Raw genomic sequence first — 21271 nt, forward strand, 5'->3', positions numbered from 1 at the left:
CTCTCAGGTCTGCAGGGGCCCAGCTGCTGAGCCCAACAGGGAGTGTCCTAGCCTCTACCTTCTTCACTGGCTTTCTATATCCACTGAATTTATGCTCACTGCGCTGGGTTTCAAAGCAGGGGCACTTAGGGGGGCACACAGCCCTTTAGTCACTGGTACCATGAGTGTTTCTTAAGGACCTACTATGTGCCAAGCCCAACTAAGCACTGGAGGATACAGATTAAACCAACGCGGGTCCTAAGGCCAGCAGGGGCCGACGTTTATTGGGTGCTTACAATGTGCGAGGCACATCACATTTATACATATTTGCATGTTTCATTTTGACCTCTCTTTGAGGTCAGCACCGATCACAAGTCCCATTTTACAGACGAAACAAAGGCTCAGAGAGGTGAAGTGATAAGGAGCCAGGTGACTCTTGCACTGGAGAACTGGTGAAGTGTAGACCAGCAGTTCTCAAGGTGTGGCCCGAGGAACAGCAACATCAGCATCACCCAACAACACACTGGAATGTGAATTCACAAGCTCCGCAACTGGGGCCCGAAAATGAGCCTAAATGAGCTCCCAGGGGGATTCTGAGGCCTCCACACCTTGAGAACCACTGACCTAGAGGAAGAGCTGAGAAGAGGAAACGATGGGGCTTTTAGCATGGAGAACCCGCTCCACTCCCGGTAGAGAGAGGGGGTGAGGCAGAAGGTCTCGTGGGCAGAAAAGCTGATGTGCCGAAAGTTTAGCCTCCACCCCTTCTTTCCACCCGCACACCTTTGATTTGAAGGAAGTGTTCACGTAAAGGAGTTTCCTGTGAGGCCTGGCTTCTCAACAGTACAATTTACAGAATTAGAGGCATCTAGGTGTGGTTCCTGCGTATCTCACCCTCAGAGATCATCAGGACTGTCCCCCCAGAGACGCTCTCTCCACCCAAATCCCACAGCCCGAGAACGAGCAGAGCCGTATTGAGAAAAAGCCACTGAACCATGGCACTGGGCATCAGGGAGCTCTTTCTGTGACCTCTCAGTCACCTATTTGACATTGGCCATCATTAACGAGGATTCCCAAATGCATCCCAAAATCCCATGGAGCCTCCTCCAGGGAAGATGTCAACCAATGACAAACCAAGGTCAGAAGTCCCGTCCCTGAGGACTGTCAGCGCCACTGCAGGGCCTTTCGGCGGCGCCAGGAGCTCCAAGTCCAGGTGGACAGCACGTTAGGTGTCCCTGATTTGAGGCTGTGGACACCCTCAAAAAAAATTTCTGAAAACCTTAAGAAGTATAAAACATTAAGAAAACCCATCCCAGGAATAAAAGCCCTGTGTCCATTTTGGTGTGCTCCTTCCTCAGAGAGCAGGATGGAGATTCTGTTTACTGCTGGGGTCTACACTCGGTGTGCGCATGTGTATAGTCCAGTCCGCAATGAGATCACACTGGGTGTGCAGCTTGCTGCTTTGTCCCACCTGTTCCTCGGAGCAGAGACCTCCCAAATGATTCCTTCCTCACAGAGTTTGCACTAAATGTGGGGTGACCCAGCTCTCCTGGTCTGACGGAGAAAGCACCCTCCCTGTCCCATCCCGTGAGAGTCTTGTTCGTGAAAAGATGGTCCTCACATGACATTAATAAACTCCACTCTCAAAAGAACCTGACCCCTTGGTCGGCCTATGAAGCCTCATCCAGGCAGGTTAGCAGCATGGGAGAGCTCCTGGACCAGCCCACCCACCAGCCCTAAGGACCCCTGAGAGCCCTGGGCAGGGCTCACCGGGTTCAGTGTCCTACTTCCCCCTGCAAGGCTCCTCGCCCTCACTTACTAAGCAAGTTGACGTACAGCATAAAGTCGTCACAGGTGTAAGTGCTCTAAGCCCCAGCTGCCATTGTGTTGAGTTCTCTCCTTTGCAGCCCCTTCCTCCCTCCAGCTCTCCTGTAAGCCTCCTCCCTCTGAGACCCTACATTTTCCTTCTTTCTCTCCTGCCTTACCACCCCCTCACTCCCTCCATCTGTCCTTTTTCCTCCCCTCTCTCCCCTCCCCCTGCGCTCTCTGTCTAGGATCAGAAGGGAGGGAGGAATTTAGGAAGACAGACAGAGAAGGCGGGAGGAGCAAAGGAGCGATGCTGGGAACGAACGTGGGAAGAAACAGTAACACAGAGAAAAGAGGTGACCACAGCAGGGCATGAGAAGAAGGGCAGGGAAGAGGGGGAGGTCAGACTGCTCTGGAATCACCAAGGCCACCAGGATGAGCTGCGTTAATATTTTCCCCGAAACTCGAAGGGCATGTAATCCACACCAACCTTTCAAGGGCTTCCCCTGCCTCCCCCAGCCAGACTTGACAGCTCCCGAGGCTCAGGGAACCCCTGAGGGGCAGCTTCTGCCCAGTCCTTCCCCGTTATTCTCACCAGCGTGACCCCCACACAGGATCCACATGGACTAAGGGCCCCGCCTTCTCCCCACAGGGACCTAGTCTTCACCTCTGCCTGTCCCCAAAGCCAGCCCTGGCTGGAGAAGGACACACCCAGGAGCCAGGATCTGCCACGGGCCACGCAGTGTACAAATGGCTTGGACTTTTGCCAATACTTGGGACAATTTTTTTTTCGTTGCACACAAACACATACAGGGTATAGAATAATCAGAGATATAAATAAGCAAAAATAAGGGTCTCACCACCTAAGTAAGCCCTGTAAACATTTTGATCTTTTTACCTACTTTCACATTTGTCTAGTTCCTGTTATATCTATCCCACAGTGCCAGGCACATAGTAGGTACCCAATAACCATCTGCTGGCCAACAGAAAGAAAAGAGAGAGAGCGTGAGAGAGAACTAACTAAGCATTTTATCATTTTCACCCAACACTGAACTTCAGAAGGAGACAGAGAAAGGGGGAAGGGAACAGAGGGAGGAAATTGCACCAGAGCTCCACAAGATCACAGCCTCTCTAAGGCTGACCCGGTCCTAGACAGACTCCCTAAGAAGTTATGCAAACAAGGATCCGTGAGGAGAAAATGACCCACACACCACAGAGCTGAGCTGTCAGCTTCCACCAAGCCAGCTCCCTGGAGGAGGTATGAAGGGAAACGGGAAAGAATTCTCCTGCCACCCAGGGCAAGGCGACAGCTGGACGGTGGCCACACCAGCACTCACTCCCAGCAGGCTGCAGCGGGGAGCCCAGCCAGCAACTGAATGACAGGAGGAAGGCTTCGGAAGCCAAAAATGTCCTCTCGGGGCCCAAGAGGACGCAGAGTTCTGGTCGGGTGCCCTCACCCCACCCCACCAGGAGACTAAAGGCTGTTGGTCAGAGAAGCCGGGTTCCTCCCTTGAAGGGAGAGCTATCATATTGAAAAGCCCCATCTCATTTGCTCTCTCTTTTTCAAAGGGACTTTTATGGTTTCCCTGGTGGGTAAAACCCCTCCTGTCCCACTCAAAAAATTTTCTGAAAACCTTAAGAAGTATAAAACATTAAGAAAACCCATCCCAGGAATAAAAGCCCTGTGTCCATTTTGGTGTGCTCCTTCCTCAGAGAGCAGGATGGAGATTCTGTTTACTGCTGGGGTCTACACTCGGTGTGCGCATGTGTATAGTCCAGTCCGCAATGAGATCACACTGGGTGTGCAGCTTGCTGCTTTGTCCCACCTGTTCCTCAGAGCAGAGACCTCCCAAATGATTCCTTCCTCACAGAGTTTGCACTAAATGTGGGGTGACCCAGCTCTCCTGGTCTGACGGACAGCACCAGAAAATGGAGGAGAGGATAGCCGGAGGAGAAAGATGATTGCTTCTGTGGAACCCCCTCCGGGAATGGGCTGATCCGGACACCCAAATTATCAGGATAGCTGGTGGTTTCCCCTCCTGACACAGCACCGGGACCTTTCTTATAATGATGACTTTCACTTCCTTAAAAGGAAGTCAGTGTGTGATAGCCGACTCCACCTCTGACTTAGAGATCGTGGCTGCAGCAGTTCCTGGAGGCTGAGTACATCATTACAGCACCTACAGCGAGACGCACAGGGGCCCCTGAGGAGCCAGGGTCTGGCTGCCTGAGCACTAAACGCCCCAGGTGTGCATGGCTCTGCATTCTTGCATCTGCTTTTTATAGTTTTGTTGTTGCCGTCAGTTAGTCATTTGACAAACACTTATTGACACTCTGTGATCCAGAGACTTTGCTGAAAAAGACACAATCCCTATGTTCAAAGGATATACAATCTAGCCCGGGGGTTGGGGGGAGTATGTGAACACAATGTAGTTATAGAGCCGTAGCAATGAGTTATCACAGGGTGAATAAGGACATAAAGAAAGAAGGAAATGAACTCTGCTTGGGGTTGGTGATCAAGGCAGGCTTCACAGGGGAGGTGATGTTTGAAATGGGATTTCAAGGATGACTTGGAGTTCATCCAGCTACCAGGGTAGGGACAAAGGGGATTCATGTTAACAACTTGAGTGAGACTCTGACAGAACTCCGCTGACAAAAGCAACAGCTTCTGCGGGCAAGTTCAAAACGCCTGCTTCCACCAGCCCTTCTATTTTTGACTTGCCACAGGCTAAAGGGCCATATAATTAGCTTATCATTACAGTGTTTACAATAAGATTAAAGGCTCCTCCAGCTTGCTCACACCTACTCCAGGAGGCCAGGAATCCTCCCTGCTATCTCAAGTGCCCACAATGGTGCCTGACACACTGGTCATGCTCAATAACATTTCTTGAGTAAATCAAGAGCCCTTGCCCCATCTCCTGTAGCCCCGTCTCAGTCCCTCAGGTCAGTGGGAAATGCCATTTCATAAGAATAAAACCAGTCTCCTTTCTGGATTTTAAAGGTGTGGCTTCCACCTGCAGAGAACAGGAATGAAGAGACCCACAGAGATGAGCAGATATGGACGGACAGGCCACAAATAGCTGGTCTGGACAAGTCTGCCCATTAAAAAAGCACAGGGGAAGGGGAGCCAGCAGCAGCGTGTTCCTAGAGTTAGCGACGCCTGCATAATGTCAGAGGAGCAAAGCCATCTCTAAGCTCAGCAGCCTGAGGGAGCCAAGAGACCTTCTGTGTGCCAGCCCCCGCTTCCCTCTCTGATCCCGTTCCCTGGGCTGGAAGATGGCTTCTCCGCCCCTGACTCAGAGCTCCAGGGTGGTGGGAACGACGCACAGACAGCTTCCCATCCCCCTGGCTGTTACCGACATTCCCAGCCCTTGAGTTTGCCCGCACGTTTACAGCTGACTCATTTAACTCTATTGATTAACTTAGGAGCCCACACGAATATCCAACACAGAGCCTCCACTTTTCTTTAAGTCCTCATTTCGGACGCAGGGGGTTGAGGCAATGAAAGATATTTCAGCACCAGCTCCATGTAGGGCTGGATCGGAGGATGAAAACACAGCCAAGGGTAAGGTGCTGCGTCTGGGTGGCAGTCCTCATCAGAACTAGTAGATGGGGTCAAGCCTTCAGACCTAGGTAAGTGGTAAAAAACATTAGATAGCCCAGCCGACGTGGCTCAGTGGTTGAGCATCAACCTATGAACCAGAGGTCACGGTTCGCTGGGTTGCAGGCTCAAACCCCAGTGTGGGGCGTGCAGGAGGCAGCCGATCAATGATTCTCTCTCATCATTGATGTTTCTACCTCTCTCTCCCTCTCCCTTCCTCTCTGAAATCAATAAAAACATATTTTTTAAAAAAACAAAAAAACGCTAGACAGTGATGACGACAAAGGCGATGGTAACCATTATGGAACAAACGGAGGCAGCGAGGGAAATGAGAACACAGGCAATCAAGTCCACGCAGAGTGAGCCGCACAGGGGGGGCGAGGTTTGAGAGCAGGCAGGTCTGAAATGGAGGGGAAAGTTGACAAAACTGAAAATGCTGACCTAGGAAACAGCCACAAAAAGGACCAAGGTGAAATTCTAGAAGGTCTTAGAAGTGGTGGGAATAAAACGCATGCTGTGTCCTCACGGTGGCCTGCAAGGCCAGCCATGCTCTGGGCCCTGCCCATTCCCCGACCCCACCACCTCCCTGAACACCTGGTGCCACAAGCCTTCTCGATTTCTGTCCTCCTGCTCACCTCCTCTCTTCTTTACATTTTAAAAATGTATTATTGCCCTATCAGTGGTCGGCAAACTCATTAGTCAACAGAGTGGCAAATAGAGCCGCAGTTTGCCGACCACTGCCCTAGCTTGTTTGGCTCAGTGGATAGAGTGTCAGCCTGTGGACCAAAGGGTCCCAGGTTCGATTCTGGTCAAGGACATGTACCTCAGTTGCAGGCTCCTCCCCATCCCGGACCCCGGTCAGGGCTCCTGCAGGAGGCAACCAATTGATGTGTTTCTCGCACATCAATGTTTCTCTCTGTCTTTCCCTCTCTCTTCCACTCTCCCTAAAAGTCAATGGGAAAAAAATATCCTCGAGTGAAAAATAACCAAAAAGAGAGAGATTATTTACATACCATAAAAGTCACCCCTTTTGTGAATTGTACCCTTTAAGTGTACAATTCATTCATTTGCAGTATATTCACAAAGTCATGCAATCATCACCACTGTCTAGCTCCAGGACACATCATTACCCCAAAAGGAGACCTTGTACCCATTCGTTGTCACTCCTCATCCCGTCTCCACCCCTGGCAACCGTTAATCTGCCTTTTATCTCCATGAATTTGCTTGTTCCGAAAACTTCAAGTAAACAGAATCATACAATGTGTGACCTTTCATGTCTGGCTTCTTTCACTCAGCGTAGTGGTTCTGAGGCTCATCCACACTGCAGGTGAATCAGTGTTTCTTCCTGTTTATAACTGAACTAGAGGCCCGACGCACGAAATTTGTGTGCAGGTACAATCCCTAGGCCTGGCCTACGATAAGGGCCATCTTCCCCAGCTGCCCGCAGCTGGCCCCCGCCACTCACCCCCAGTTCCCCGTTCACCATCGGGTGATTGGTGCCTGACAGCCGGGGCTGTTCCCGCCTGCTCATGGGTCCTGCCCCCACCGAGGGTGGCCATCAGGCGATGGGAACCTGCTGGCCGGGAAAAGGGACCAAGAGGTGGTCAGTGTGCCTCACAGTGACTGGTCCAGTGGTCGTTCTGCCGTTAGGGTCAATTTGCATATTACCCTTTTATTATATAGGATAATATTCCAGGGTGTGGATAGGCCACATGTTGTCTATCCATTCATCAGTTGATCGACATCAGGGTGGTTTCCAGTTTTGGGCTATTATGAATAATGAAGTTTTTATGTGGGCACGTGTTTTCATTCCTCCTGGGTGTATTTGAGGAGTGGAATTGTTAGGCTTAACCTTTTCAGAAACTGACTTGCCACATCAGCTGTACCCTTTTCCATCCCCACCAGAGGGTTCCGATTCTCTACATCCTCACCTACACCTGTTATTGCAGCCTCCTAGTATGTGGGACATGATATCTCATTGGGGATCGACTGGCATCTCCCTATTACTCATGAGAGCGAGCACCTTTCCATGTGTTTACTGGCCATTTGTAGATCTTCTTTGGAGAAATGTCCATTCAAATCCCTTGCTCGTATTTTAATTGGGTTGTTGTCTTGTTATTGTTGAGTTGTAAGAACTCTATATATTCTGGACACCATACCATTGTCATCTATACTAGAGGCCCAGTGCACGAATTCGTGCAACAGTGGGGTCCCTTGGCGTGGCCTGCAGGGATTGGGCCGAACCAGCAGTTCAACGCCACCTTCCACTCCTGCCTGCTGCTCCTGCTCATCCCAGGCCCCGCTGCACCTGCAGCTGGCTTGTGCCCAGTCAGTCTCAATCAGGAGAGGCTCACGGGGCAGCGGCGCTCGCCAGCTGTGAGCCTGGCCATCTGGCACCCATCGGTCAGCTGAGCAGCGCTCCCACTGTGGGAGTGCACTGATCACCAGGGGGCAGCTCCTGCACTGAGCATCTGCCTCCTGATGGTCAGTGAGCATCATAGCGACCCGTCAACCAGTCGTTCGGTCATTCGGTCAACAGGTCACTTAGGCTTTTAAATATATAGATGGTTTGAGGGCCAACTCCTCACCCAGATACCTGCATGTCTGGGTCCTTCTCATTCAGGTCTCTCCTTGGTGTCACCTCCTTTCTCACCAGACCAGCCTTGCTAACGGTGGCTTCGCTGTAGTCCATATGTAGCCCATTTTATCTTTTTTATGGTGCTCGTCTCCTGAGCAAGCACTTGCTCTCTTGTCTATTATCTGTCCCATTCCAACAGAATGCAAACTCTGTGACTTAAATCACTCAACTTCCCCAGGACCTAGAGTTCCTGGCACAGAATAGGTCCTCGATTTAAATTTGTTGGATGAGTGAGTAATTACAAGTCACCAAGGAAGAGAGAGAGTTACTTTTCTGGAATCAGGTGCAGTAGGCTTTGCCAAATCAGGAACAGAGCAAGCGGCACAGTTCGGGGCTGCGAGAGCTCGCAGGGTGAACACAGGCCCTTCTCTGTGGGCAGGGCCAGAGGGGCTGTGACCGCCTGGGCTCACACAGGGGCTGCAACGAGCCTGGCTCTTCTCACTCCTCCCCAGAAGCCCCTGCGTGACCCACAGGGCCCCTGGCCTGCCTGCGGCAGCAGCTTCCTTCATTTGCAAACCACGAACAATATACTCCATTCTATAGTCAGGGTAGAATTATAGCCAAAAAAGGGAAGAAAACTACTTCTAGGTCATATCAGATGACCTCCAAAGGCCACCCTTTCAGACAAAAGTAGTGAAGTCAGAATTTCATGCCGGGAAGGATAAAGATGTTTGAATTACAGTGTTACTCCCCAGAGACCATCACAGGCTTTCCATTTCAACAAAGGCAGAAAAATTGCCTCTGAGCTGCGTGTTCTTACAAATATGACACCAGCCAGAGGCCCTGGCCTGAGGGCTGTCTCTTAGGGGTCAAGTAAAGAGCTTGTGGCCAGTTGTTAGGAGAGGAGACCCTAACAGTTCTCATCACAAGGAGAAATATTTTTTCCTTTTCTTGTTATCGTGTCTATATCAAACGATGAATGTTAACGGAACCTATCATGGTAAGCATTTCACAGCACAGGAGAGGGCAAAATTAGATTTACAATTGTGAGTATGTCAAACACAGTTTATTCTTGTATTATTAAAATCATAACTTGCATGCAAACCTACCTTTGCCCACCCCCGTATATGAAAATTAAACCATCATGCTGTCCACCTTAGAGCTATGCAATGATGTATGTCAACTATTTCTCAATAAAACTGAAAACAGAGGAAAAAAGAGCTTGACTATGGTCTTCTCTCCCTGTTTCAAAAGAATTCCAGCTGCAAGTGTCAGAAAGCAGCAGGATATCAGGGATGCAGGCTCTGGACACAACTCAGCCCCTGTGCAGCCCTGGGCCAGTGCTCTCACAGCTCTGGGCCTCAATTTTCCCATCTATGAATTGGGAATAACAACAGGGTCTACCCCACTAGGTCATGGTGTAGATGAAATGAAATCATGATTAGATGACCGTGGCTGGCGAAACAGTGGCCCCAGAGCTGTCTGCATCCTCCGGAGCCTGTAACTATGTGAGCTGGCAATACAAGAGAGACTTTGCAAATGTAACTAAGGGAAGGACCTCAACATGCAGAGATGATGCTGGATGATGTTAGGTAGACCCACAAGCATCCTCAAAGGGAGAAGAGGGAGGTAGGAGAATCAGAACCAGAGAGAAGGTATTGTGAGAAGAACCCAATCTGCCACTGAATGAGGAAGGAGCCATGAGCCGAGGGATGTGGGTGTCTCTAGAAGCTGAAAAAGGCAAGGAAATGGATTTTCTCCTTGGAACCAGCCCTGCTGGCACCTTGATTTTATCCCAGTGAGACTGATTTGGGGCTTCTGACCTCCCGAACTGTAGATGATAAAATTATGTTGTTTTAAGTTTGTGAAAATTTGTTACAGCAGCCATAGGAAACTCATACAATGCCTGGCACAATAGAGGTGCAGTGCTCACCATTATTTTTTAAAGTATTATGATTACCTATTATTGGCAAAGAAGCTTACACAGATGCATACACAATAAAATAAGAATACGTGCACAAGAAAAAAATGAGATAGATGACCATAAACTAAGTCCAGAACTGAAACAGAATCTAAAGCAGGTTAATTTGAAAATGCACTGATGAAATAAAATACAAAATGCTCAAGTACCTGCCCTGCCTTCAGACACAGGCCTCTGGGGACCTGTCCCCGCTGTGGCCACGGAGCTAAAACTGAAAAGCCAAACACATAAAATTAAATAGGTGAGGAATGTAGCCATGCAGTGGCTCTGGGCAGGAGACCTGGGCCAGAGGCCAGTGAGGGGGGCATCAGCCAGGGAGCCTCCTGTCTGCATCAGGGGACTGGCATTCATTCATCTATGTTCATTTATCTATGTTCATTCATAGGTTCAACATCTGGGGAGAATGCCAGGTGCTATTCTAGGTGCTGACGGCATAGCAAAAAAAAACACAAACAGACCAGGATTCTGTCCCTACCCTAGGAGCTGACTCTAGCAGGAAGACAGATGACAGATACATGAATGCTCATGTGCATATAACTTGGGGAATTGTAAGTGTTGCAGCCCATGACTTGGGCCCACACAAGGGAGCAACACACCCACTGAGAAAAAAGAGATTGGGACTGGCTAACCATGAGGAGTGGGGATTCTCCACTGAGGATGCTGCCACCAGGGTGACAAAATCCCTCTTTCCAGGACCTCACCACGGAATTAAAGAAACAGACAAGCCCTAGCCGGTTTGGCTCAGTGATAGAGCGTCAACCTGCAGACTGAAGGGTCCAGGGTTCGATTCTGGTCAAGGGCACATGCCCGGGGTTGTGGGCTCGATCCCCCGTGGGGGGCGTGCAGGATGCAGCCGACCAATGATTCTCTCTCATCATTGATGTTTCTATCTCTCCCTCTCCCTTCCTCTCCAAAATCAATAAAAATACATTGGGAAAAAAAGAAAGAAAGAAACAGACATTCACACAACCACTGACTGCACAATGAGGTGGCATCACAAAGGCAAGGAAGGTATCTGAGCAGAGGGGATATTTACGATGGGCCTTGATGGATATATAGAAGTCCTCCCGGAAAGCAAAATGGATGAGGACAGGGCAGGAACACTGCCCACAAGTCGTAAGAAATGGGGAGGGGAGGGCAGCACAGTGCAGGGGGGAACTGGGAACCTCGGACACAGATCTGGTTTCCAAGTCCAGCTTTCCCACTGACTGTGCCATCTCAAGCAAGTGACTTCTGACTCCAGGGACACCATGATTCCTCATCAGTAAAATGGGAATAACTCCTACTTACGGGTGTCATTGTCCTCTTCCATGATATCCCTCATGGATGAGGAAAATTTTAGATGAGATAATACATGCAAAGCTTCATACAGCGCCCGGCGTTAGGACATCCATGAGGTCTGAATCCTTGTGTTGGGAACATGCCTTTTGGGAGGGACATTAGCTGATGACCATCTGTCAGTAAATTTCCCAGGTGTACTGGAACTGAGCTTCAAAGGAGAACACGGCCAAGGGACCACAGAAAGAGAGTGACAACTCCAGAATTCGACCAAAGAGTTTATTAAAGGAACTTGGGGACAACTTGGGCAAGTTGGTGGATGTCCGCACCCAAAAGGGAATATATCCTCCAGGAACACAGACAGCTTGTAGCCAACAGACACATGCTTGTTAAGAGCTGCATATTCCAAAGCCCACCCCTCCTGGGATGACCTGGAAGTCATTGAAAGAAACTTGCTTCTTAAGACAGCATGGTCACATCAAGCACTAGAAGCCATTTTGCCTAATAGCATCCCGCCGTAAGGGCCCATCCATGTCACCTCTAAGCATTTGAGCCTTATGGGCAAAAACTACAAATGGTCCTTAAGGGGTGAGGAGCTGATGCAACCTGGTGCCTAGTTTAGAAAGCACCTCTGGCCTGGACTGCACATTCACTGGAGTCAGGGAAAGTGCCCAACTTAGTGTTCACCCTGAGAGCTTGATACACAACAGACACTCAACAAATGTCCTGGAGAAGGGAACACCATGAGCAAGGGTGGAGCCCCAGGAAACATCTACACTTGTGGGGCAGCAGGGGAAAGGAGAACCGGCAGGAGGAAGTGAGAACTGAGATGAGAGACACAGAGGGAGCATGAAGGGAGCACTGCAGGGCGGAAACAACGGGAAGGAAATTATATCTGCTGTAACTAAAGGTCACTGACAAATGCCTGAGGAGGGTAAAGTGGAGTAAAGACCAAGAAATGGCCACTAAATGTGGCAACCAGAAGATAAGCAAAGACCTATGCATGGGGTTCCACGCTCTGGGTGTCAGGGTCCATCAGAATATAATGCAGTAAAGAAAGGAAGGGAGGCAAGTAGGTGGACATAATATCTATACAACCCACAGCAATACTTTCAAAAAGTTTGTTACCTCCTAAAGAGCTTCAAGGATCAAACATTCAATTCAATTTAATTAACTGAACACTTTTTCTGAACAAGGGACACCTACTTACCAGGAAGATAGACATCTAGCAACCTTCCCCACAGGCCATGTGGCCACAAACTCCAAAGCAAGCACCAATATCACCAAGAGGCAATCTAAAGGAGAGCTGCCATAGCCCATGCACTCGATGACACAAACCATTCCACGTGGCTCTGGACCTCCAGTAACAGGTGCGTGGGGAGAGAAGGCAATGGGGACTGAAGGCTGCAGAACACTACGAAGGCAATGGCTCCTAGCCCTCCAGAGTTCTACTGAAAAATCATAACCCAACATTGTTCCCGGAACAAAGCCAGTGCTCAGTGAATGTTTGTTAAATGCATAACTGACAGACGGTTTAGCAATTTACAATGTCCAACGCACTGCCAGAGATTCAAAGCTTCCTTTGACCGCATATTCCCTTAGACCAGGGGTCCTCAAACTACGGCCCGCGGGCCACATGCGGCCCGCCGAGGACATTTATCCGGCCCGCCAGGTGCCGCTGCCTGTCCTGCTTAGCAGCCGACTCGTCCCGGGCCTGCAGTGCGTATAGGAATTTGTTCATAGTTTTTTTTTTTTAAACTATAGTCCGGCCCTCCAACGGTCCGAGGAACAGTGAACTGGCTCCCTGTTTAAAAAGTTTGAGGACCCCTGCTAGACTCACAAGACAATTTCTTCTTGTTGTATTCAGAGTTAAGCCCAATTTTTCTCCCCTACTGCGAAATCTCATTCCAGTCGCCCCCTACACCTATCACAACAGTGGCCCTGAATAAAGTCTGCCTTACCATTCTTTAACAAGTGCCAGAATGAATAATTTTTTTTTTCTTTAACAGTAAACACATCCCCATTTTCCTTAGGAATCATCCCAGTGCCACTCTCAGTACCAGGAAAGGCTGACCCCATGCTAGAGGGGAATCGCCCAGGCCCACGTTAATGCATTTTGTCACTCTTCCTGATGTAGAATCACCAGAGGAGGGGCTGTGAGAGAGAAGAACATGCACAGTCAAGGAGGGCCTCTTTCAATTCCTTCCTTTTTTTTCTTCTTAATCCTCACCGAGGGTGTTTTTTCATTGCTTTTAGATATAGTGGAAAGGAAAGAGGGAGGGAGGGAAGGAGAGAGAGGGAGAGGGAAGGAGGGAGAGGGAAGGAGAGGGAGGGAGGAATACGAGGGAGTGAGAAAGAGAAAGGGGGAAGGAGGGATTGAGGGTGAGAGAGAGAGAGCCAGCAGCGTGAGAGAGACACACTGATTGGTTGCCTCCTGCACGAGCCCTGGTCAGGGCCAGGGATCAAACCTGCAACCCAGGTACATGCCCTTGACCAGAATCAAACCTGTAACTCTTAGATAGGCTGGCCAGGGCTTTCCATCCCTTTCTTAAACATCTAGGTCAAGCGGCCAAGTAACTTCTCCCGACATAACTTCCACGATGGGGGTCTCACTACCTGCAGTTACAGCCCATTCTAACTTGAGGACAGTTCTTCCTCACACGAACCCAAAATCTATCCCTGAAATTTCTACTACCTCGTCCTCCTCTACCACATGGGGTTGAAGAAGTTCCTATCTTCCAAATGACAGTTCTGCAAACATTTGAAGACAACATTCATGTTCCTGAGGTGTCCCTCCTCCAGGTTGAATATGCCCAATTTCCTCCGTCAATTCTCACATGAGAGGTTTTGAATTCCTTACCCAACCTGGATTCTCTTCTCTTGGCCTGTTACGACCTGCCTACCCTGGGGACTATGGCCAGGACGTTTTTAGATGGAAATGATAAAGAACTCAGCCAAGGTGACTTAAGGAAAAAATTCAATTGGCTCAAAAAAATTCAAATGGCTGGATCCAAGAGTTTAAACCTTGTCATGTGGTCTCCATTCCCTATCTTTGGCTCTGTTCCTGAGGTTCTCTCTCCAAATGGTAGATGGGTCCTGCAAATGCCAAGCTTTTATTATGCTTACATGTCTTAACCTCAGAGAAAGATAAAGGGATTCTTTCCCAACAACTCTATCCAAAGTCTCAAAGATGAATCTGATTGGCTTGACTTGAGTCACATGGGCCCAACCCTGACCCAATTAGTTAACAGAGGGGATAGCTTACTCTGATGTACCCTCCCTGTGGAGTGGGGCAGAGTCAGCCACACAGAAACTACATCGGCTAAGCAGGATTATTGTAAATAGGAGGGAGAAGTTCTGCCAAAGAATGGAATGCTGAACTGACAAAAACATAAAACCCCACATCTCTCTATGAGTGACATTTTAAGCTGAACACTCTAAGCTTAGCAGAGCATCATGGGAATATCATCTATACCCAGCCAACATCACAGTGCATCTACCCCCAAATCAAGCTTCATGCTGGCATTGCACCCTATGAATGCACCTTTTCTGGTAACCACCCCACACGTCAAGTTTATTTCAACTTGTTCATTGATGCACAACACCTTCTAAGAAGGTGCTATATTAGCCACATTTATTGAGCACTGACTCTATGCCAGGCATTGCCCTGCAAGTTTTATATGTATCATGTCAATTTATCCTTACAAAATCCCTGGACATTATGCGCAATCATTATCCCCGTCTTACAGATGCGGAAACAGAGAATCTGGGAGATTTGCCTAAGCCCTAAGGTCACACAGCAAGGGTACAAGTCAAGGCAAGACACCCCAGCTCCACCATTAATGCTTATAACCAATCGGCTCTAAAATTTGCACCAACAGAAAACTGGATTCATTCCCAGATGCCTGGATTCTTTCCAAAATAAAACTGCTTACAACTGAGTACCCTGAGGTCCATCCATAAAGGAATGATTAAACAAGATTACATTTATATGAGGGAACATTATGCAGCCACTTTAAAGGCAGGGCAATGACAGGGCAATCAGCGTCATGAGGGCAGGGACCTTCTTTGCTTCTATCTTTATTCTCGGTTCCTAAAACAGGACCCTACAGAGTAGCTAGTCATGTCCACTGGAGGGAGGGAGATAAGAAGAGAGGGGAAAGAAAGGAAGGAGAGAATGAACGAAGGAATCAACAAATGAATGAACAAATTTCTGCATAATAACTATATCTGATTTTTATTCTCTTCTTTTTTCTTAGTCATGGTTTCTGAATATTCTACAAGAAACAGGTATTACAGCTTGGCTGGCATGGCTCAGTGGTTGAGCGTCAACCTATGAACCAGGAGGTCATGGTTCAATTCCTGGTCAGGGCACATGCCCAGGTTGCAGGCTCAATCCCCAGTGTGAGGTATGTAGGAGGCAGCCAATCAATGATTCTCTCTCATCATTGATGTTTCTGTCTCTCTCTCCCTCTCGCTTCCTCTCTGAAATTAATAAAAATATATTTTAAAAAAACACACAGGTATTACATGTCAGGTGGGAAAACAGAACGAGATTTCATAGAGAGCCCAAGCCACTACCTCATCACGTGTACTGGTAGGTGATCTGTAAGCCCTTTCTGCTTCCACCAGAGAAGTCGTGTCCAGTCAGTATGAAAAATGGCTCCTTTCCTGTGACCTCTGTCAGCGGAGCCCTGGCTTCTCCTGGTTCGGTGGCTCTGTCAGGGGAACCAGAGACCACCCAGCAGCTCAGACCTCCTACCTTTCTGGTGCTCTCAGACCACATACACTACTTCAACATTGATTACATTCCACCAATAAGAGAACCATAGTAATTAGCATTTATGGAGCACTTACTATGTTCTAGGTACCACAGACTTGCTTCCTTACTCCTCCTAATGACCACATTATAGCAAAAGGATGACCAGGTGGCTAACTCACCTGCTCCAGATCACATGACTAGAAACTATTGGAACCCAGACTGTCCAGTGCAGCCAAAACTTCTAATGACAGTGCTAACCACCTCTTACCATGCTGCACATGGAACTTGGGTCAAAGGTCTAATGTGTGCCCACATGGAGCCTGATGCCTACTGCATGCCAGCCTAGGGCCAAGCACCTACTGTGAGCTAACCTGGGATTGAGGGCTTACTGTGTGCTGAGCTGGAGCATGCAGAACAGAAAGCACAATGTCATCATTAAGTGCTATAAAAGTAAAAACGGTGATATAAAGTAACGTTAACGATAGCCAACGTGCATTGGGGGCCGGTGCTCTCATTTTAGATATAATACTTGTAGCCTTCCCAGTCACTCTCAGTCACTCTCAGAAAGAGGGACTATCAGGACCCCCGTTTTACAGACCACAAAACTGAGGCACAGAGGAAGGGATGTCCTTGCCCAAGGACACACAGCAAGTGAGAGACAGAGTGGGATGTGAATCTAGAGCAGTGGTTCTCAACCTTCCTAATGCCGCGACCCTTTAATACAGTTCCTCATGTTGTGGTGACCCCCAATCATAAAATTATTTTCTTTGCTACTTCATAACTGTAATTTTGCTACTGTTATGAATCGTAATGTAAATATCTGTGTTTTCCGATGGTCTTAGGTGACCCTGCTAGCGGCTCTCAAACTGTGGGTCACCTAAGACCATCGGAAAACACAGATATTTACATTACGATTCATAACAGTAGCAAAATTACAGTTATGAAGTAGCAAAGAAAATAATTTTATGATTGGGGGTCACCACAACATGAGGAACTGTATTAAAGGGTCGTGGCCTTAGAAAGGTTGAGAACCACTGATCTAGAGCCGTGGTCGGCAAACTGCGGCTCTCGAGCCACATGCGGCTCTTTGGCCCCTTGAGTGTGGCTCTTCCACAAAATACCACGGCCTGGGCGAGTCTATTTTGAAGAAGTGGCATTAGCAGAAGTTTAAGTTTAAAAAATTTGGTTCTCAAAAGAAATTTCAATCGTTGTACTGTTGATATTTGGCTCTGTTGACTAATGAGTTTGCCGACCACTGATCTAGAGTGTTTCTGATTCCCAGGTGTCCTGGCTGTTGAAATAAAGGGCTAGCACTAGGCTGGGTGGGTGGCTGGATCCTAGATGGGCTGAGGAATAAAAGGGGAATTCCACCTGAAGGGAATCTCCAAAATCAAAGTCCTGAAGACTGGGAGTGTTCGTGTCAGGCTGCAGGTGCACACAGAAGGGTGTGGGGAGCTACTGGGCAGGAGATAGGGGTGGAGACAAGCTGATTGGAATGCCAATCAGACAACCTGTGCTTTTATCAATGGGCAGAGGGGAGTCATAGAAGGTTAATGAGCAGAGGAGTGATATGTGCATTAGGAAGAGTTAATCTAGCAATTGGGGGGTGGGGTGGTGTAGAATGAATATAAGACAAGAAAGAGCAAGGGCTAAGAGACTCTTGCAATAAAAGGGTGAGGGTAAGGGGCAAGGGACTTGTTTTTGGTTTGCCCCTCTTCTAGAATCAGTATGCACCCCCAACCCCCACACTCTTCCCTTAGGAAGCCACCCTCCCAAACTCTGTCTCCTGGTTTGGGTGTTGGGTGGGGCTGCCCTCACCCACTCCAGGGGTGGGCACTGACCCAGGCATAGGCAGCCAGTTCCAGGGATTGGTTCAGAATGGGCACATGAACCAGCCAGGCTAAGGAGAGTTTGGAGACTTCCGAATTCATTGGCAAAGGGGCTCTCTCTCCCCAGTGGGATGGCTCTATCCATGACCTGGAAGCTGGGGCAGCTGGTGGCCATCTATCACCACTAGGGGGAGCCTACTCTCTTGACCACAGGAAGGGTGATAAAGGAGGAAGGCGGAGCTGGGAGGAAAGGGGGCTTGAGTTTAGGCACCCTCACCTGCAGTAGCACTTCCCTGGACTTGCCACAGACCAATTTTTTTGCTTAAGCCAATCTGCACAGAGCTTCTCTCATTGCACCTGAAAGACCTCTGGCCATGCACAGACTGAAGCATGGGGCAGAAGCAAGAGCGGAGATGGTGAACGGTTAGTGAAGGAGGGGCCAGGTGTGTCCACGAGCCAGAAGAGCCAGTGCAGGGCCCCAGAGGGTCCTGCCAGCAGAAAGAAACAGGAGAGAAGGGCACAGAACTTTCCAGAAAACAGCTGCAGTGGACAAGGAGGCCAAGTTTGGGAGCTGAGGAGAGATGAGAGCGTGAGGCTGGATAGGCAGATTCCATTCTGGAAAATGCTAGGAAGGGCAGGAGAAGATAGTAGCCAGAGAGGAGAGAGAAGGAGAAGGAGGGTGTTTCAGAGAAATAATGACTCAGGAGGGACTGTCAGAGAGGAGAGAGCCCAGGAGGAAGCCCACGCTCCCATCCCTACATCCCTACAGGAGGCAGAGACCAGGTGCGCTTTGCAGACTTCCAAGTCCTCTGTGCACCTTGGGAGATGTTTGGAAACAGGAAGCCTGTTCTACAGGGACCCTCAGGCCTGTCAGGACACCTGGCTGGGAATTAGGGCCACAAAGTGCCCTCCCTGCATCATGCAAATGGGTGAACATGTGTTTTGTAACTGCAAACAATCCCACAAGCTCCAATCAGAACCTGCTGGACCATTGAAGAAGCCTCAAGGCTTGGAGATGAGAATCTAAACCACTTCCTTAGAGTGAAGAGGCCAAGAGCACGGGCCTTGGAGTCAGTTTAGCTGTGTGATCTCAAGCAAGTCACTTAACCTCTCTGGGCTTTGGTTTACACATCTGTGGAAGGAGAACAATCTCAGAACAAAGACAAGGCATGCCAAGTGCAGGGACTGATGTATAAAGTTACTCGTTGGTGTTCCGATTCTTTTGACACTGGGTTAGAAGGACAAAGCTGTGGGAAGGAACAAGCTTTTCCGAGAGGAACAAGAGCAGACACAGCACCCATAACTCGCCTTTACATTTGTCCAACAGATGGATAGGGAAGGAAGGCAGACTTCCAGCCAAAGCAGGCGGAGCTTGCGGATCCCATGGTCCATTCATAAGATCAACAAGCTGCAGGGAAAGCATTTTTAGTTCCCCCGCCAGACACTCCCCACTCCCATGCCTGTGCTTGGGGGAAGGGTCAGAGTAGAAAAACCCACAAAGCCCAAGGGAGGAAGGAAGTGTTCTCTGACTGGAGCAAGTCCTTCCAGCTTTGCAGGCCCAAGGGCCAGGAGCATGTGTTAGGAATCTATTGACCGGATGGTCTGTCTGCCCCAGGTCACCTTCTCCTACTTGGTGGAGAGAACAATAGCTTCAGAGGGGGAACCCGTCTGATGGGGGTTGGGGGTCTGATAGATGGCCAGCAGGAGGAAAGAAGCTGCTAATTTACTGTCCCCAAGTTCAGGACGGAAGGAAGCTGGCCTGTGAGACAAAGCTTCAGAGCAGGCAAGGCAAAAAATACTGCTGAGTCTCCTAGCTGTGCACCAAATCGGGAGAAAGTCAAGAGTTTGCACTTATTCTATTTGCAAAAGCATTCGCCACTGTGGTGGAAGGATGGAAGTGGTTGAGACAGGGCTCCTGAGTCCAAATCCTGACCCCACCCACTCTCTATAAGAGGCCCTGTGCGCCTTATGAAATCTGAATTGTTGTAGCATTTTATGCACCCAGTATTTTAAACCAATCCTTGACAAAAGCAATGAGTGAGGCAGCTCTCAGGGAGACATTTTAATTGGAAAAACATTTTAAAAAAACAAACAAACCCTAGCACTTCTCAGCCCATAGCACACACTTCAAAAATATTATTTGAAATAGACTAACTATCATTTGATTAAGGAAGCCGTTAAGGGAAGGAGCCGTCCCGTGATGCTTGGCACCATTTTGTACATTTATTTATTTCACAAATGACCATGTAGTTTGTATGGGCGCGGTCTTGAGCATGTGGCACCCATTGACTCACTTATACTCACAACAGCCCTCAAGATTACAGGTGAGGAAACCAAGGCATTGGAGGTTAATTTGCCCCAAACCTTACAGCTAGGAAGTGGCCACTTGGGGATTCAAACCCACCCACCAGGCTGACTTGGAGTCTCCGCCCTAACCTTCAGGCTGCACGCTCTTTGTCTGAATGTATGTTTCCAAGCTAGAGACCAGGGACCAGAAAGAGCCCACTCTAAACTCAGCTACAAAGGGTCCTGTCACCAGTAATGCTGAGCCTCTGCCTCCATTGAGGGTTTATGGTTCTACACGCCAGGTGTTCCTTCCTTTTAATGATCTAACACACCGCGGACGTGCACTAAGTTTAAAAATCGCATTTTGCTTAACGATTTCTGACATATGTGCACCCACTGTAACCACCACTCCCCACACTGAAATACAGGACCTTCCCACCCCCACCCCAGCCTTCCATGCGCCTCTCCCTGTCAGTGGCTATCTCAAGCCCTCCCCAAATGTGGCCACTACTCTGACTTTTCACACCACAGATTAGCATTGCCTTTTCTACAACTTCATGCAAATGGAATCATATGGGGCTTTATATCTGGCTCTATGTTCTTCAAATAAAAATAAAAAAACACATAAATAGCCCGCACACTGGCAATGATTGTGGGTGAAAGGAGGGTGCAGTTGAGAGTTCGTTTCTCGTTCAGTGAGCTCCAGGATTGTCTTTATTTTGGCTCACTGACCCATCAAAGGAGAAGATGAGCGGGCTGAGCACTGGCATTTGGACTCCTGGGAGTTGGCTGTGGAAAACCAGTGATCCGCAGGGAGCAAAGGAGCTGTGCTGGCTGGAGAGGGTACTGCGGAGCCAGGAAGCCAGGAGGTCACCTCTGGTTGCTCTGAATGACCAGAGGGGAGAAGGCTCTTTGAGGTTCTAAAACGCTCAAACCTGGCTCCTCCAGCACCGGAGGCACCCGAGGTGGCCACAGGCTCCTCCCAGTTTGGCCTCTGCCTCTCCTTCCCAGACATCGATAAATTTCCCAAAAGATCAGTAATTGCCCCAAAAGGCGCGTCTCCTACCTGTGCACTGTTGGATGAAGTCCTGATATTCTGCTCCCTGCTCGCCGGGGACGATAGTGGAGCCGTCATATTTAAAAGTCACCCTTTGGATTGGGAGAAGAAAAAAAC

The 21271-nt window shown here is 48.9% G+C and overlaps 1 protein-coding gene across 1 annotated transcript in view; it reads right to left on the minus strand.

Moving 5' to 3' along the window:
- The window catches only part of COTL1 (coactosin like F-actin binding protein 1), a 40501-nt gene that overhangs the window by 18687 nt on the left and 543 nt on the right, over window positions 1-21271 (minus strand). Inside the window, exon 2 of the mRNA XM_080644674.1 lies at window positions 21164-21246. Within this exon, the coding sequence (XP_080500800.1) occupies window positions 21164-21246 (83 nt within the window). The remainder of the gene's footprint in view (window positions 1-21163; window positions 21247-21271) is intronic.

The sequence above is a fragment of the Plecotus auritus genome (assembly GCF_963455305.1).
Source record: "Plecotus auritus genome assembly, chromosome: 10".
Lineage (NCBI taxonomy): Eukaryota > Metazoa > Chordata > Mammalia > Chiroptera > Vespertilionidae > Plecotus > Plecotus auritus.